Source organism: Hyperoodon ampullatus, assembly GCF_949752795.1.
Source record: "Hyperoodon ampullatus genome assembly, chromosome: 1".
Lineage (NCBI taxonomy): Eukaryota > Metazoa > Chordata > Mammalia > Artiodactyla > Ziphiidae > Hyperoodon > Hyperoodon ampullatus.
In genome coordinates, this window is record NC_136914.1 from 126505743 (window position 1) to 126523740 (window position 17998).

The 17998-nt window shown below is 43.4% G+C and overlaps 1 protein-coding gene across 1 annotated transcript in view; it reads left to right on the forward strand.

Moving 5' to 3' along the window:
- Positions 1-17998, forward strand: part of HTT (huntingtin) — a gene marked incomplete at its 5' end in the record, with an annotated part of 136361 nt that overhangs the window by 11981 nt on the left and 106382 nt on the right. The window contains 5 exons of the mRNA XM_079712430.1: positions 1923-2006; positions 10080-10200; positions 14630-14689; positions 15068-15147; positions 16812-16950. Coding sequence (XP_079568556.1) covers positions 1923-2006; positions 10080-10200; positions 14630-14689; positions 15068-15147; positions 16812-16950 — 484 coding nt within the window. The remainder of the gene's footprint in view (positions 1-1922; positions 2007-10079; positions 10201-14629; positions 14690-15067; positions 15148-16811; positions 16951-17998) is intronic.

Sequence of the window (17998 nt, forward strand, 5' to 3'; positions counted from 1 at the left end):
GCCAGCAAGGCAGAAGCTCCACCTGCTACTTCGGTTCCCATTTCATCTGTGAGAACTAAGTCACGTGTCTATCCCCGACTGCAGGGAAGCTAGGCTGTGGAGCTTCTAACCAGGAGGCGTGTGTCTGAGAAGGGAAGCATGGCATTTTGGTGGATGACTAGCAGTCCGCAACATAGCTTATCAGTAAGAGTCTCTTTTAGGAAAGAGACCAGTGGGAGATACACAGTCACCAGTCCATGTGGTGATGGACTCTTACTGACCAGTCATCGGGAAGCCCCTCTCCGCATGCCTTGGGCTTGTCTTCTCATTCAGGCTCTGTCTGTCCTTTTTGGACCCTGACTTTCCCCTTTGGAGGCTCTTCCTTGTCCATTTTCTTCCCTGGCCACATCTGTAGTGCCTTTTGGAGGGTGTGTCTTTCGTGGATTTGCATAATTGTAAGAGCCTGTTCCTTCAGGTGTACTTGTTGGAAACTGACGTTGCATTAGGGATTAAATAGGAGTGTTTGTTGGTTAGTTTTAAAATTTCTTTGGTACTAGAATTCCCTCCAAAACTTAGTAGTCTTCTGGTTTAGGTGTTTCTAGTTAGTACCATGTACTGGTGACCTGCTAACACTCAGATTCTTTTTGGATATAGTTATCAAGCCTGATTTATTTTTTGGCTTCCTCTTTGTTGTTATTTTTTTTTATTTTATTTTTTTTTTGCGGTACGCGGGCCTGTCACTGTTGTGGCCTCTCCCGTTGCGGAGCACAGGCTCTGGACGCGCAGACTCAGCGGCCATGGCTCACGGGCCCAGCCGCTCCGCGGCATGTGGGATCTTCCCGGACCGGGGCACGAACCTGCGTCTCCTGCATCGGCAGGCGGACTCTCAACCACTGCGCCACCAGGGAAGCCCTTGGCTTCCTCTTTGGATTGACCCTCTCTACCTTATTTCTGTGATGCCTACCTCAGAGACATCTCAAGTCATAGGTTTGGGTGGGAAGCAAGCACCTTTTATCTGATTCTTGTTTATCTCCTGTTTATCTCCTTTTGGGGAGCTGAGAAGTCTTACTAGGAGGCTTTTGAGAAAGTCTCTGGGCAGGGGGCTTGTTTCTAGCCGTTTGGGGATATAGAAGCAGTTAGCCATTGTCTGAACGTTATTTTACACCTAAGAGTGTGAGGTCTGTGTGATATGCTGACTGTAGTCAGTAAATACGACTTTGAGAAGTGACAGCAGCTTGGTATGTAGAGTATTATATTGATATCATTGTGTTTCATTGAATTGCACACTCCGTCCATCCATGTGATCTTGGGTGAACGCTGTTCGCACTGCAGTTTCTCCTTCTCTCTAAGGTAGAGAAAGCGGGTGCGTTAGTAACACCCCTTGACTTTTCTATGGAGCCCTGTCCTGTAGGGAACCCTGGGTTAGGCTCATCCCCTCCTCCCTGACCTCTGAGCCACCCTGCCCCCAGCAGGAATGGGTGGTTTACTTCTAGGAGTCAAGAAGCACTATTTTTTAAAAAAATAAATTCATTTATTTATTTATTTTTGGCTGCATTGGGTCTTCATTGCTGCATGCGGGCTTTCTCTAGTTGTGGCGAGCCGGGGCTACTCTTCGTTGCGATGCGCGGGCTTCTCATTGCGGTGGCTTCTCTTGTTGCCGAGCACGGGCTCTAGGCACGCGGGCTTCAGTAGTTGTGGCACGCGGGCTCTAGAGCACAGGCTCAGTAGTTGGGATGCACAGGCTTAGCTGCTCCATGGCATGTGGGATCTTCCCGGACCAGGGCTCGAACCCGTGACCCTTGCATTGGCAGGCGGATTCTCAACCACTGTGCCACCAGGGAAGCCCAAGAAGCACTATTGAATGAATGAATGCCTTGTAGAAATAGATGGAGTGGATAACACAACACATGCAAACTTCCTTTACTCTTTTTTTTTCCTTTTAGAAAGAAAGAACTCTCAGCCACCAAGAAAGACCGTGTGAATCATTGTCTGACAATATGTGAAAACATAGTGGCACAGTCTCTCAGGTAACTGCACTTTGAACTTCCTAGTGAAAATTAAAAATTTCTATATTTTCATTCTTAATGGGCTAGAATATTCTTTGTCTCCCCAATTGTTTTAAAACCTTTACAGGACCCCCTTCCCCATACTTCTGGCTACATATATGGAAGATGTCCAGACACTGTAATGAGTAATGTTTCCATAATCTTACGTAGTATCATTGTAACCATTATGATAATTGAACGTGTTTATATTTTACTTATTGCAGTATTTGGAACAACAAGAGCCTGTCCAATTATAGTGGTCTTTTTTTTTTTTTTAATTGGAGTATAATTGCTTCACAATGTTGTGTTTCTGCTGTACAATGAAGTGAATCAGCTTTATGTATACATATATCCCCTTCCTCTCGGACCTCCCTCCCCACCCCCATCCCACCCATTTAGGTCATCACAGAGCACCGAGCTGAGCTCCCTGTGCTGTATAGCAGGTTCCAATTAGCTATCTATTTTTTTTTAAATTAATTAATTAATTAATTAATTAATTTATGGCTGCGTTGGGTCTTCGTTGCTGCTCGTGGGCTTTCTCTAGCTGTGGTAAGCGGGGGCTACTCTTCGTTGCGATGCACGGGCTTCTCATTGAGGTGGCTTCTCTTGTTGCAGAGCATGGGCTCTAGGGTGCGTGGGCTTCAGTAGTTGTGGCTCGCGGGTTCAGTAGTTGTGGCCCACGGGCTTAGTTGCTCTGTGGCATGTGGGATCTCTGGACCAGCGATCGAACCCGTGTCCCCTGCATTGGCAGGCGGATTCTTAACCACTGCACCACCATGGAAGCCCCCCCACTAGCTATCTATTTTACATATGGTACCCCAATGTTCATTGCAGCACTGTCTACGATAGCCAGGACATGGAAACAACCTAAATGTCCATCGACAGATGAATGGATAAAGAAGATGTGGTATATATATATGATGGAATATTACTCAGCCATAAAAAGGAGGGAAATTGGGTCATTTGTAGAGATGTGGATGGACCTAGAGTCTGTCATACAGAGTGAAGTAAGTCAGAAAGAGAAAAACAAATATCGTATATTAATGCATATATGTGGAATCTAGAAAAATGGCACAGATGAACCCACTTACAGGGCAGGAATAGAGATGCAGATGTAGACAACGGACATGTGGACACGGGTGAGGGGTGGGATGAGTTGGGAGATTAGGTTTGACATAAATGCACTCTTGTGGTCTTTTGTTTGCTCTTCTTCCGCACTTTGCCCCGTCCGACCCTGTGGGAGTGCACGTGCTCCCCCATGGCTGCTGCCTGCTCATGAAGGCTCTGGGGCCAGTGGGATCGTGGGCATTGACTGGAGGTCTGCTTCCCTGGCTTGACGGTTCCTCTGTGGTGAACTAGCAGCACCTTCTTGTGTAGCTTCTTTGCCAATTCTCCTCATTCTCTTTACTTTTGACTGTCGTTTTTTCTGACCATTGTTCATAGTAGCTGTGGATGGTAAATATTTTAAGCTTGTTTCTAGTGGCTGAGTAGGAAACAGATGTACTTATGATTTCAGAATTCTGTTACCCACATGGGCATGTGTGAAGTACTTCTCTCTTGGCTTTTCTTTCCTTTGGAATAAATCATTCATGTTATTCTCCTGTTGGAAAGAGCTCTTTATAATCTGTTAGAAAAAGCTCAGAATAATAATCTTGATTTTAGTACTGACAGAAATTTGGTGATGCATTTAATTTTAGTGGCACCTTGCTTTTGTATTTCATACTTTCAAAGCAATTTCACATAGAGTATTTCATTTTAGTTGAACTCATTCCGTTTGTGAAGGACAGTGGATGATTTCTGTTTCTATCTAATTTGTAGAAATGTTGTGGGAAGAAATGAAGTGACAAATGAGAATATGTGCTGAAAATAAAAATATAAAAATTCTAAGTTAGCATGCTATTGTTAGCATAGCTTAGAAAACAATACTAAGATAAAAGTAGGGGGAAAAAAAGCTTGAATTCTATTTCCACTCCTTATAAGTCAGGTGGTTTTAGATAAGTTTAACTTCTTGGAGCCACTGTTGCCTCATCTATGAAATGTAAACCCAATTTATAAGGGTTCTTGTGGGATGAAGCGACACCTGTGAAACACTGTTGAGAGCTACATAGATGTGTTCTTTAGCTACTGAGAGCCAGAAATACATCCCGGCGTGATGCACATTGTCCTACAAACTGTCATTACTTCTGTATGAAATGACGGTAAATGCCCGACAGGCCCCTGGTGCCTGCTGCTGCTGTAGCACTGCTGTGCTCACCTGACCCCCAGCATCCGGGTCTCAGGGAGTAGCACCTCACTTTGAAAGCTTATGGACCCAGGAAATAGATCTCTTCCAGTCTTAGTGCTTCACGCATTATACTTAGTTTGTTTCTTGACAATTCCCAATGGAATTGATGGGATGTTGGCTTAGATTCACACATTGGTAGTAAAGTATGTTGAGATATGTTAAGACTGATTTGTGGTTCAGTTTGCTATCTTAAATCACAGTAGTGGCTGATAATAGTTTTTACATTCGTATGTGTATTATGTTTTTATGGAGTAGTGCTGATAGTCATTATACTACTTGTTCTACACAGGAGCATAAGAATAGGGTATTTTTTGGACCCAGAGAGGTTGTTTCTGGTCCCATCAGATCAAAGAACAAGTTTGTTTTAAGATACTCTCCATACTTTTTAGGAATTTTGGAGTGTAGAGCTGAAGTGGATATTTTATATGCATGTAATGATTTATGAAATCTTCTTGATGGCTGGTATTTCCTGTCATCTCTCCTGAGTGTAAGTAACCTCTGGTGCGTTCTTACAGCTTCTGTGATGCACTGACCTTCTCTCTAGTGGGGTTATTCAGTGGCAGCTTCTGAAGTCTTCAATGTGTATTGTGACTCTTGGTCTACCTAAGCTCTCAAGTTGGTGGTCTGTCCTGCTGGTTCCTAAATACACATGAACATCAAAATCATCCGGAAGATTTGTCAAAAATATAGTAATGAAGATACCTCACTGCCCTCTTTCCCCAGCACACTTATATTTTCTGTTCAGGTGGAGTGTGGGGATTTGTTTTTTACAAGTATCCTCTTGGGAATACTTAGGAACCCTCATCTAAGCAAGTGTACCTTGGTAAAGTGGTTGGGTAAAAATAAGTATACAGGAATCTCTAGATTTCCCCAATATTAGCATAAATCAGTTAGAAAATGTAATGGTTCAAGATCCAATTCATAGTAGCACCAACGTATCAAATTCCAAGGAATTGACAAGGGACCTGCAGAAACTATGTAAGGAGGGCTATTGACTTTCCTGAAAGGTACAGATTACTACCTCCCTTTCTACATGGGAAGATTTCTTTATCATAAAGTTAAATTTTCTCTAAATTAATCCATAAATTTAAAATGATCTTGATCAAAATTCTAGTAGAGATGTTTTTGAACTTGTTCATCTGCAAGAATAAATACATCACTGTTGCAAAGAAAATCTGAAACCATCAGTAATGTGGTGATACCTGGCGTACATGAAATTAAAATAGCTGTTAGACATTAAAGAAGGTATAGAATGGAAAGTGGGAAAGTGTATGTGTGTCTCTGTGTGTATGAATTTACGATAAAGGTAGCATCTTGTATTGGTATGGAAATGATGAACCACTTGACTATTTAGGGGGGTATTATGTTTCTTCTTCATATTGCAAACAAACATAAATGCCAGATTAATTACCTAAATACAAAAAAGTGAAATCATTACTATAAAAAGAGCATTGAATCTCAGGCTGTGGAATGCTAGCAGTATAAAGGAAAAAATTGTTTCATCTGGAATATAGTTCAGTATGTCAAAATCCACTTTAGGAAATTACATAAATGCAACTTGGGGAAAGTATTGACAGCATATGTATCAAAGGTTTAATAGCTTCTCTAAAGAGCAGTTATAAATCATGAAGAAAAAGACGATCATCCTAATAGGAAAATAGGCAAAGGCTATGAATAGGCCTTTTGGAAAAGAAGACATGAGATGGGGGGGCCCATGAGCATAATGGCTAACACTTACTTTGTGCTTCCTGTGGAGGCATGCTCACATTTATTAGTGATCAGTGGGATGAGACTAAAACAGAAATAACATTTTTACCTGTCAAAGTGACAAACATTAAAAAATATTCAGGATTTTTTCAGAGGTGATACAACTTTTTTAAAAGGCAATTTGGCAGACACTATCTGTTTGACTTAACTGTTTCACCTCAGGAGTTCATCCTGAGGAAAGTGTACAATGATGTGCAGTGCTATTCATCCCATTAGAAAATTTAAAATAATCTTAATGACTTACCCACAGAATTGAAAAATTAAGATACATTTATAGAAAGGAATATTAGCTAACTTTATAAAAGGTGATTTATAGATACTTATATTTGTGACCAGAAAAGATATTAGTAATATATTAAAAATTAAATTTAAAAAATCATGAAAGATTTTTGCTTCTGGCTAAGTGACAAGGACAGGATCTACCTTCCTGCCTAAAGCAATTGATAATGGATAAAATATATGTAACAATGGTTTTCAAGGCACCGGGCATCAGGCAGTTCTGGAAAAATGGAAAACTACTGCGATGAGCCTTATGACTTCCCCAGGTTACTGCCTGGAGGAAGTTTTCCAGCCAGGATGTGAGGAGGGGAAACCCAGGCAGAGCCCAGTGGCTGCTGAGATGGGGAGACAGAGCTGATGGCCTCAGGAGGCAGGGTGGCTGGGGCCCATTGGGGAGAATACCAGAGGGGGGGAGCTGCACTGAGCGATCCGGGAGACCTGCAGGGGTCCCTCAGTTCCCTGGGGCTGGGGGTGGAACCACCCGAAGGGATTGGAGAGAACAGGTGCTAAACTCAGACAGGTGCAGGAAGAGCTCGTGTTCCCCCCAGCCAGAGTGGAAAACCCCATCCTTCCTGGGGCATTGGGTGGGCTACTCAGAAGGGTTTGCCTTCACTACAGGGCTCACTTAGCCCTAGGCTAAGATGTCATTCCAGTCCTGCCTAGTAAAGCTTAAAAGCAAAACCCAAGGTGATCATACTCTTTCAAAGTAACTTAATTGCATTCCAGAGCAAAGTTCAAGAATATTTATCGGAATTCAGAAGTATATAACACCCAACAAGATAAAAATTACAAGGTCTGGCATCTGGTCAAAAATTATCAGGAATGCAAAGAAGCAGGAAAACGTGATTGACAGTGGAAAAAATCAATTGAAGCTGACCCAGAAATTGCACAGATGGTAAAATTTGTACACAGAAACATTAAAACAGTAACTATAACTGTTCTTCTAGTTCAAGAAGCTAGAGAAAAGATTGAATATGTTAAGTAGAGATAAGACATGAAAAAGACCTAAAATGAACCAAGGTAAGAGTGACAGTGGATTTCTCATTGGAAAAAAAAAGTGCCAGAAGTCCGTGCAACATTATCAGTGAAGTACTGAAACGGAGAAAACCCTAGAATTCTATATCCTGTAGAAACTTCTTTCTCAAAAACAAAGGTGAAAGAAAGACTTTTTCAGACTTGCAAAGGCTGAAATAATCTATGTCCAGCAGGCAACTACTATAAGAAATGCGAAAGAAAGTGTTTCAGGTAGAAGGAAGATGGTACCAGATAGAAGTCTGGATCTACATAAAGGATTGGAGAGCAATGGAAATCGTAACTATAGTGGGTAAATATAAGACTTCCCTCTTACTTTTAATCTTTCAAAAATATAATTGATTGTTTACAGCAAAAATAATAATGATGTATTTTGGGGTTTACACGTAGGAGTGAAATATATGACAGCCATAGCACAAAGGGTGCAAGAGCAGAAATGGAAATGCAGTTGACCTTTGAACTACATGGTTTTGAACTGCATGGGTACACTTATATGCAGATTTTTTTTCAGAAAATGCTGCAGTACTACACAATGCACGGTTGGTTGAATCTGTGGTTTCCAGCCTGCAGATAATTTATACTCGGGTTTTTGACTTTGTGGAGGGTCGGCGCCTCTAGCCCCTCCAAACTATCGATATAGGTTGTATCGATATTAAAAGAATAGTAAAGGAATATTATGAACTTCAGTAACTTAGATGAAATGGACAGTTTCTTGAAAGATGAACTTCTAAAGCTCTCTCAAAAAGAAACAGATAACCGGGCTTCCCTGGTGGCGCAGTGGTTGAGAGTCCGCCTGCCGATGCAGGGGACACGGGTTCGTGCCCCGGTCTGGGAAGATCCCACATGCCACGGAGCGGCTGGGCCCGTGAGCCATGGCCGCTGAGCCTGCGCATCCGGAGCCTGCGCTCCGCAACGGGCGAGGCCACAACAGTGAGAGGCCCGCGTACCGCAAAAAAAAAAAAAGATAACCTAATTAGCCCTATATCTATTTTATTAAATTAAAATTAAAAAATCAATATTTGATTTAGTTATTGGAGACCTTTTAAGGATGGTTAGAAATGGTATATAAACCTACTTTTTTCTTTTTTAAAAATTGAGATAATTGGCATATGACACTGAGTTTGAGGTGCATGTGTTGGTTTGATACATTTGTATAATGCACTATGACCGCCATAGTGTTAGCTAACATCTTTATCATGTCACATCATTATCATTTCTTTTTTTGTGTTGAGAACAGTTAAGATCTAGTCTCTTAGTAACTTTGAAGTTTAAAATACAGTATTGTTGACTATAATCACTAAGCTGTGCATTAGATCTCTAGGTTTTACTTAAGTAAACCTACTTTTTCAACTGAATTTTATGGAATCTCTATACAAATAAAATACTTCTGATGAAAATTTTGTGTTTGAATTGGGATGTGCTGTAAAAAAGATTGTTATATATCCCAGTAATTTTTTCGTATTGATTACATGTTAAAATAATGTTTTGGATATATTGGGTTAAATGAAATATATTATTAAGATTAATTTTACCTGTTTCTCTTTATTTTTATGTCTATAAGGAAGTATAAAATTGCACTTGAAGCTCACATTGTATTTCCGTAGCACCACTTTGAGCAGTGCCTGGATGCTGTGCCAGCATCCCAGGGACCTTTCCTCTTTATTCACAGCTGTATTCCACAGAGATGAGGTCTGAAATATTGCTGAGGGGTACATTTTTTTTCTTGCTCGTACTTGTTTGTTGATCACTGCTAATGTGGTTCTTTGCTTTTCCTTAGGCTCCTGGCTCTTCTGACTCTTGGTAGGAATTGTGAGGTAGTGAGAGAGTGGGGAGGAGGCCCTTTATTTCAGAGGACTCTAGACTGAGATGTTTCAAGAATAGCAGCTTTGTCCAGGGGCTGTATTACTGCCGGGCCATCCTTCACTGTGCTGTGAAGTCAGTTTCATGCACATGGCCATGGGTCTCTCTCTCTTGGCTATGTTTAGCCAATTGGATCACAACTGCCTGACAGGCTCTCTCAGTTAGACTTTTAAAAATCATTTACAAGCATCGCCTAGATTCCAGTTCTTGAGACTGATGGAGCAACAAAAACACAGCCTGACCATGATCATGTTGAGTTTGGAACATATTGAAAGCAAGATGAAAAAGGAGTAAAGGAGTTATATTGGTATATTGATTTTCTAGGTTCTGAGAATATTGTAAGAGTAGAAGTAACTTGTTGGCAGAGGGCAGATAGCTATCTGAGATTTAAGTATCTGAAGCCGTGTCTTTTTTTCTTTTTTTAAATTGAGTTAAAGTACATACAAAGCAGTGTCTTTTTAAGATTTTTTGACTAAAACTTAAACAAAATAAGATTGTCTTGCAAATACACGTCTATTTTTAAGAAATTCTTAAATTTTAGAATAGTTATAGATTTACAGAACAATTACAAAGATAGTATAGAGTGTTCCCATAAACTCCACATGCAGTTACCCAAATTATTAGCATCTTACATTACTGTGGTGCAATTACTGTGGTGCAATTTTCACAATTAATGACTCAATATTGGTATACTGTTAGACTTAATTTTTATGTAATGTCCTTTTTTCTGTTCCAGAATCCCACATAGGATACCAGAAACTTCACTTTGTTTCGTCGTCGTGTCTTCTGAGGTTCCTTTTGGCTGTGACAGTCTCTCTTCTTTTTTTACTTAGAAATTCTCCAGAATTTCAGAAACTTCTGGGCATTGCTATGGAACTTTTTCTGCTGTGCAGTGATGACGCAGAGTCAGATGTCAGGATGGTGGCTGACGAGTGCCTCAACAAAGTCATAAAAGTAAGAGCCCTGTGGACGGTGTTCTACGAGCTGTGATCGTTGTAGCTAAGAGAAGAAACCATGACTTAGGGTTCTTTTGTTTTGAGTAGCAAAGTCCCTTAGGACATCTGCACTGTTTCCATTTATGGTGTGTGGTTTGGAGGCTCTCTGCTGTGTGCCAGTGTGCCGGCTGCACCTGCCCCATCAGAGGGAGTGGGTTTGCCCTCGTGCCTGCGCAGGGCATAGGTCAGGGGTGGGCGCTGATGGTGGCCACTGGGTGCTCTTGGGGGAAACATCACTTTGTTGAGAAACCATGAGGCCTTGAGAGGCAGGGGGACGGGGAGTGGGATCTGCTTTTGGTGTCTTCGTCTCCTAAGACCTGGGTCAGGCAGTACTGTTTGCAGGTAAAGACGTGCCTTCTCTGGTAGCTTCACTGGAGTTAGTGTGACGTGACTGGAGAGATAGGAGTTCCCAGAAAAGGTTGATGAAGCCAGAAAGCCAGAGCTACCTGGGTGGTAGGTGAGGTAAGGAGAGGGCGGGGGACACCTGTCCTCTTCGCTTACTGCTTCCCAGTGCAGAGTTAGTACCCAAGATCACTGTAGCTTTAATCCACTTTTCCCTTTTTTTGTTTTCTGCTGCCATTGAAGATAAAGTCTTTCTTCCACAATTCTTACGGTGTTGGAAAACAATCCTTGTTTTTCTCATTCTGCCATTCTCCTAGTTTGTATCCTCAACCACCCTGGGCACCTTCTTCCAGGTCACCTTTGAGTGTGTGAATGAGCCTTTTGAATTTTGTGTCTAAGCTTATATGTTGTTCCCACCATAGGCTAACCAGTGCTGAGGAAGGTTCACTGACATAGTTCCTGATGCTCTCTCCAAAAACGATTTCTTGATAATGGTTAAGGAGAAAATGTATCTTGTTCCCTTCTCTGCATGGAATCCCTGCTTATTGGATCTTTCCAGTTTTTCCTGATTTTTCCCTTACTGTTTTGAGTTCCACCCATGAAATTTAGATAAGGCCACATCTTTTTATTTTCCTTGAAGGCTCTCTTCCTAGTAATACTTACTTGGCCAGATGAACCAAGAAGTCCAGCCTAACATAGGTTAGTTGAATATTTCCCTCCTTATTAGGATCTTGAAAACCAAAACTATTCTTTGGAGTCTCCCCAAGGGCTTTCTCTGGAGAGTGGTCACACTTTACATTGGCCAAGAAATTGTCCTTCATTCTTCTGTCACGGGTCCAGCTTCCTCGGGAAGACGATCACCCTTTACTCCTGCGTTAAGGAGGTGGAGCACAGGGAGGTCCTGGAGTGAAGGAGGCCTGCGCTTGAACCTGGCCTCTGCTGCCCACTGCTGAGCGGCTTCGGGAGGTGTGCTTCATTCTGCGAGCCTCAGTCTCCTTAACCATAGAGGGAGTCGGACACCGTTTTGAGGTGTGCGTGAGTGTGAGGATCGAGTGCAGTGACGTGTGTGACGGGTTAGCGTCATCTTGCCCCTTGCTGGGCCTTGGAGTGGTAAGGGGCGCTTTGACAGTGAGATTCCTGCTTCCTCAACCAGGGAGGGCGAGGGGCACGCCAGAGCCCCACTGCTCCCCGCTTTCTGGCGTGTGGATCTGTGGGCCATGCTCTCTGTGCCCGGGTGCCGGCTTCCCTGCAGACACAGGGTTCTGGCTTCTCCTTTGGGAGTTGTCTGGTCTTCTCCCTCCACCTGCATTTCACGTCTCCACGCACCCACCCGCCACCCCCCCTCCCCCCGCCACAGTGCTGTAGTGGCCACGGCCATTTGACCTTGTTCTCTGCCCGGCAGTGTGTGGGTACCACTCAGGTGTGATGGGTCCACAGCACGTTTGGAGGTGGACTTTTTCAGTTACACTTGCTTTTCTCTAGGTCTCAACATCCTTGCTGCTTTTTTAAATTCCCACTGGCAGGACCAGGCTAGGCTTTTTCTGATATTTCAGTTCTTGAACTCTGATCCTTAGAATCAGGAAACCTAAAGAAGTCACCACAGGTTGCCTTGGTCATGACAAGAACAGGTGAGGAGGGAAGAGAGGACAATATGACCCCAAACAAACAAACAAAGAAGGTGGTCGTTTTACATGGAGGCATATGCTGCAGAGAGAGACCTGCTTCTCTAACTGCTGTCCAGCTAGCCTGGTGTGTGTGTTTGGGGGCTTGGGCCATGGCCTGGTCAGAGCTCTAGGTGCTGGCTTCTCTTCCTGGCCACCTCCCTACTGCCTTCCTATTTCCTCTGCCTGTGTCTGGCCTCCCAGGGCAGAGGTTCCAACTGCTCACGTTACACCCCTGAGCGTAAGACGAGGTCAGTCTCTCGGAACCTCTTCTTTCTGCTTAAAGTCGGACATCCCGGGCTTTGGCTGTGCTCTGATGTCTGCTTCCTCAGATGCGCTGGTCTTCAAGGCTAGCAGGCTGGGGGTGGGGTCAGGGTCTGGCTGATGTGCTCTCACGGTGGCACAGGAAGGACAGGCTTGGGAGAACTTGGATGGCCCTAGGCCTGGGTGTCAGGGGTGGACAGGAACACATGGATGGTCGCTTAGGAGTCAGGTCCTGGACTTGAGCCTTCTGTTTTTCAGAGTATCATTATATGCTTAGGATGAGGACCCAAGAAAATGGGGCATGCTCTGCTTTTCACTTGTGTAGCAAATGCACGGGGGATGTGCTTCAGCTGACAGCATGCTCCTGCCTTCAGATGATTTACAGTCTTGGGGAGGGGGAAGCATGTTTGTACAGGAATGGCTTAATGCGTGGTGTAAGTTCCGAGACATGCTGGCAACTCATCGTGGCGGTCAGGAAGTGGAGGTGATTTCTGTCTGGCGAGGCAGAGAAGGCTTCCTGGAGGTGGTGGCTGTTAGGTGAGTGAGGAGGTCAGGACCTTCTTAACCCCTGCAGACCCACCTAGGAGGGTGAACGTGTGTGCTAGCAGAGAATGGGAGGTGTTGAGGATCCATTCAAGGGGTTTGTACTTCATTTGGTAGAGGATGAAGAAAAGGAAGAGCTCGTGAAGATCTTTAACCTGGTCAGAGGAGTGCTTTATTTAGGAAGAGTAGCCTGGGGATGCCGTGTAGCCTACCTTGGAATGGAGAAAGACTGTGCACCCAGAATCCCCGCGGGAGGCTGAGTAACCCGGGGAGGAGAGATGGGGGCCTTTAACCAGGGAGGCCTGTGAGGCACAGGGGGCCGTCATGGGCTGGACTTGGCTGCTGTGTGTGTTCGCCTCAGTGTGAAGGTGGGGTCAGGAGCAGGGAGGGGTCAGATGGCATCTTACCATCACCCATGACTGTGAGGGCCCGTTCAGTGCTGTTGCAGGGGCTTGAGGTTTACTTTCCTCCTGTAATAAAATAGGTTTGATATTAGTTTATAAAACATTTATAAAGTAAAACAAAACTTTGATACGCCTTCTGGTTTTATTGGCAAAGTAGTGCTTTAATATATGTTTGTCCATTTTGGTGTGCTCATTTAAGGAATTTCAGTACACACTGAAACAGCAGAATTAGGATTTAAAAATTTCTGAGACATTATTTGGAACCTCCCAGAAAGTGACTCTGTTTTGATTCTCAAGCTTGCTGAACCTCCATGAGTTTTACTAAGACCAGCTTGGTTTATAGACATCACATGCTGTACATCTTAGGAAAGGAGGAGGGCTTTTCTATGGAGGCTTGGTTACGTCTTTCTGCTCTTCTTGTGGACGAGACATTGGCAATACTGTTTTGGAAGAGAGGGTTCCCATGGCTGAGAGCAGGGCACAGAAGTCTCTCCTTTCTGTCTTGAGAAGCCGTCTCCAACGTGGACTTTGTGTCACTGGTGGTGGTTGCCATCAGCCATTCTTACTGGGTTGAAATTGGCTGTGTGGCCATTTTTTGGTTTGGCCCATAAGTGAGCAGAAGGGTCAAGAAATGGCTCTGAGGAGCCTATGGTTCCAGCAGGTTCGGAGCGTTGCTGCTCCCTGGGGAGCACCCGTGTATCACTGGTGGACCAGACCTTTGGAAAGGACTTGGGCTTCTGCGTGGAGAGGAGTATTCCCACGCCAGAGCTAGGGGCTCTGATCTGGGATGTCCACCCACCGCCCTGCTGGCCCTGCAGACTCCAGGGCATTGCTAATGTTGGATCGTCCAACAGAATGTGCTTTAATTGAATGTAAGAGCTTTAGAATGAGTTTGAACTATCTACTGTTTAATTTTGATATTGTGTAGTATTTGATTGTAATGAAAGTTAAATTTTTTCCTTCCATTTTTAAAATTAAAGTGAATGACCTGTATCTAGTCTGTTTGGTAACTTCCTGCATACATATGCTTCTTTCTTAAAGAATAGATTCTTAGTTTAGTTGCTATTATATTCTACTTTGCCCCAAAATTGAAATTTTAGCTGCCTTTTAGCTTTCTTTAGAATTGCTAGTGGAATGTGTCTTCCGTGAACAAATCTCTTGTATTTTGTTGTAGGCTTTGATGGATTCTAATCTTCCAAGATTACAGTTAGAACTCTATAAGGAAATTAAAAAGGTAGGCTTTCGTTTTCCATCATTGAAAAAGTGCTACTGATTCACTGTATTGAGCAGTGTATGTGAAATTTTATCTTTTATTTGATAAGGAAATAAATACTGTTTGGTAAAGTAGACTTTATTGTTTTACTTTTCTTCAAAAGGTTGCTCCTCATTATTTAATAGATGGGATGGGAATTAAAATGGTAGCTTTAAAAAATATCTTTATAATTGCATCCCATTAGACCTTAACATTTCAAAAGTAGTTACACATTTAAATGGCCTTTTCTCTAAAAATAGAAATTAGCAATGAAAAAAATGCTTTTGTTTATTTGAAGTCCTCTTGGTGACTCGTGTCTGCGACTCTTAAATGTAACACGCTGCTTCTTAAATCCCTCAGAACGGCGCTCCTCGGAGCCTGCGAGCTGCCCTGTGGAGGTTTGCCGAGCTGGCTCACCTCGTTCGGCCTCAGAAATGCAGGTAAAGTGGACACTCTGGGTTATTACTGTTATTCTTATTTTGGGTGGGGGGCCAGCTCCGGTGGATTCTTGCCATCTTGGCTGAAATGTCATTTCTCTAAAGGTCTTCCCTGTCCACTCTGTCTGAAGCTGCCCACCTCTGCCTCTCCAGCTGCAGTACAGGTTGTCCTGATCCTTTTCCTGCGTAAAACTTACGGCTCTCAGGAATACTGTCGCACACTTCATCAGCGTGCTTGTTCGTTTTCTATCCCACCCTCCCCCGAGAGCTGTAGGAGATGCACGTCTCAGGACAGTGGGGGCATCCCTGTCTGGTCCCTGCTGCAGCCCAACACTGATAACGGCGTCTGCACGTGGTACTTGCCGAAAAGATACTTGCCAGGTGGTTGAAGGTTGAGTACCACCTCATTGTTGCTTACTCTAGGGATTATAGAAAACTATGCCTTTGTCTATTATGTGGGTTAAAAATATGAGTGTTAAACTGTGAATAAAGTTTTGACTGAGTGAACCAGTTGTATCTTAATGGATTGAAAAACAAAAGAAGGGCCACAGTTTTCAACTCCTTCCTTCTCTCCTTCACTGGCAAGACGTGCTGACATCCATGGAGCCCTTGGCTCTGTCCCCGAGGAACTGGTGGAATGGCAGAAACCCTCTCTTTTAATACGAAACAGTGATCTATTCCACTGAGCCTGACTGTAATAAGAGTCTTACATGATTGCAGACATACAGTCACTAAGAAAATTTCTTTTTATATAACCTTTTTCTTTTACTATCCTTGTTTTGAAAACTTTGTTATATTTCTGAAGCAACACATCCCCAGTTCTCCACATAGAAGCCAAAGTGACCTTAAAAAAATATGATTGGGTCATGTCATTCCTTTACTTAAACTCTTTACTCATTTCCCAGAGCAGTTCAGATAAATCCAGACTCCTTACCAAGGCCCAGGGAGATCTGGCCCCCAGTGGCCCCCGTCACCTCAAACACTCCATTGACTCATTGGCCTGACTTCTTTGAAAAGTTGGGCATGTCTTCCTTCTGATGTCTGGTTTGTTTTCCCTTGGGTCATCTCCTTAGAAGGGCCTGCCTCCCTCCCTGTACAGTCCCAGGGGTACGCCTGCTTGCTGCCCGTCTCTGCCACTAGAGGACGCCGCCTTCGCCACCGAGTGCTTGTCCCGTGGCTTCGGCTTATCTGTCCTGTGACTGCTCCTCTCCAGTCCTGCGTGGTCTGCTACTTCTCTGTAGAGGGCCAGGCTTCTCTCTAAGGCCTTATTCAGTTTCAGTGCTTAGAAAAAATTTTGTAATGCTCCCTTTTCAAGAAAGCTTTATTCTTAATTCTTAATTTATTTTTTAAATGGTGTTTTCTTATATTATGTTATTTTCTAATTTAAAATCTGATTATTTTAATAACTATTATAATTTACTGCAAAGAATTTTTAAAACAAGCTTTTGAGAGTCGTGTGTGACTAGAGGAGAAATGAAGGATGAGAGCCTCGCAGCATTTGGGCTTCATCTGCCTTTAGTCTTCTAGCAGAGGTTTGTTTACCTTCCAGGAAGGACTCTTTTGCATGTAAAAACTGGTTTTTCCCTAACAGACACTGAACTAATCGCTTGTGTTTCTCATTAAGGTAGGCCCTGGAAGAGTAATTAGTGTCCCTCTCACATGTGCAGGCCTTACTTGGTAAACCTTTTGCCTTGCCTGACTCGCACAAGCAAGAGACCCGAGGAGTCTGTCCAGGAGACCTTGGCTGCAGCTGTCCCTAAGATTATGGCTTCTTTTGGCAATTTTGCAAACGACAATGAAATTAAGGTATGATTACTGCCTCAAGTCACAAGCGTGGGAGTTGGGCTTTTGCACAGGCAGGCATTTGAGAGTACTTCTTGAGTTAGGCTGTGCTTCATAATTTAGTTTAAAATCTTTTGAGCTCTTTGGAGGCACACTGAGAGTTTCTTTCCACTTCTGCTTTCTTATTGTGGGGTGAAAAGAGGAATAGGGAGATGGTTTATAGATGCAAAATCAAAAGGCATTTTGCCAGAGCAGACTGGTTTGGGGGTATAAGATTGACTGCTTAGCCTGGCTGAAGAAAGGCCACTGTCCCTGGACTGCAGGTAGCAGAAAGCTCACCGATGATGCCTTGTGCATACGAATGCCCTGCAGCCGTCGGGGACCACTCAACTTCCTGTTTGTTTTTGCCCCAACCAGCAACCTTCAAACCCTCTTCAGTGTTTTGTCTATAATGTCCAGAAATCATGACCCTGTCACATGGTCTGAGGATTACAGATTCTTGACTTCCTCCTTTTAGTGGGTCAGTCCTGTGTTAGTGTTTTTCTTGGTATTTCCCGCCACATTTCTAAATAACTTGCTTATACTGCTGGTTTTGGATTTTTTTATTTTTTACAATGGAAAAGATGAATTCAGCTCTAACCCTTCTTCCCTCTTTTTACTACAGTTATATCAGTATTCATTGTGTACATTATTATGCCTAAGTAAATAGTCACAGCTAGTTATGTTCTGTGCCATGGTTATGTTTCCTTGTATAACTTTTTGGTATTTCCAGAGTCAGTAATTGCCTCTTTTTCATTTACTTATTATTCTTTGGCAATTTCCGTCTTCTCACACCTCCCACCAGCGCTGTGTGTCTCAGTTCAGTTGTGCACATGATGGGTAGTTTCCTGGACCCGTTTCCTCCACTGGGGTCGTCCTGGGCTCTGCAGCTGCTGCTCCAGCCTGGTCAGGGCGCCCCTTAGGTCTGTCGCACAGTCATGTCTTGGCTCCCTTGTCCGATGCCTGATTCCTGGCTTCCATGTCTTTGTCTCTCTAGGCTTACTCCTGGAGAGGGGGCTTCCTGAGAAAGGAT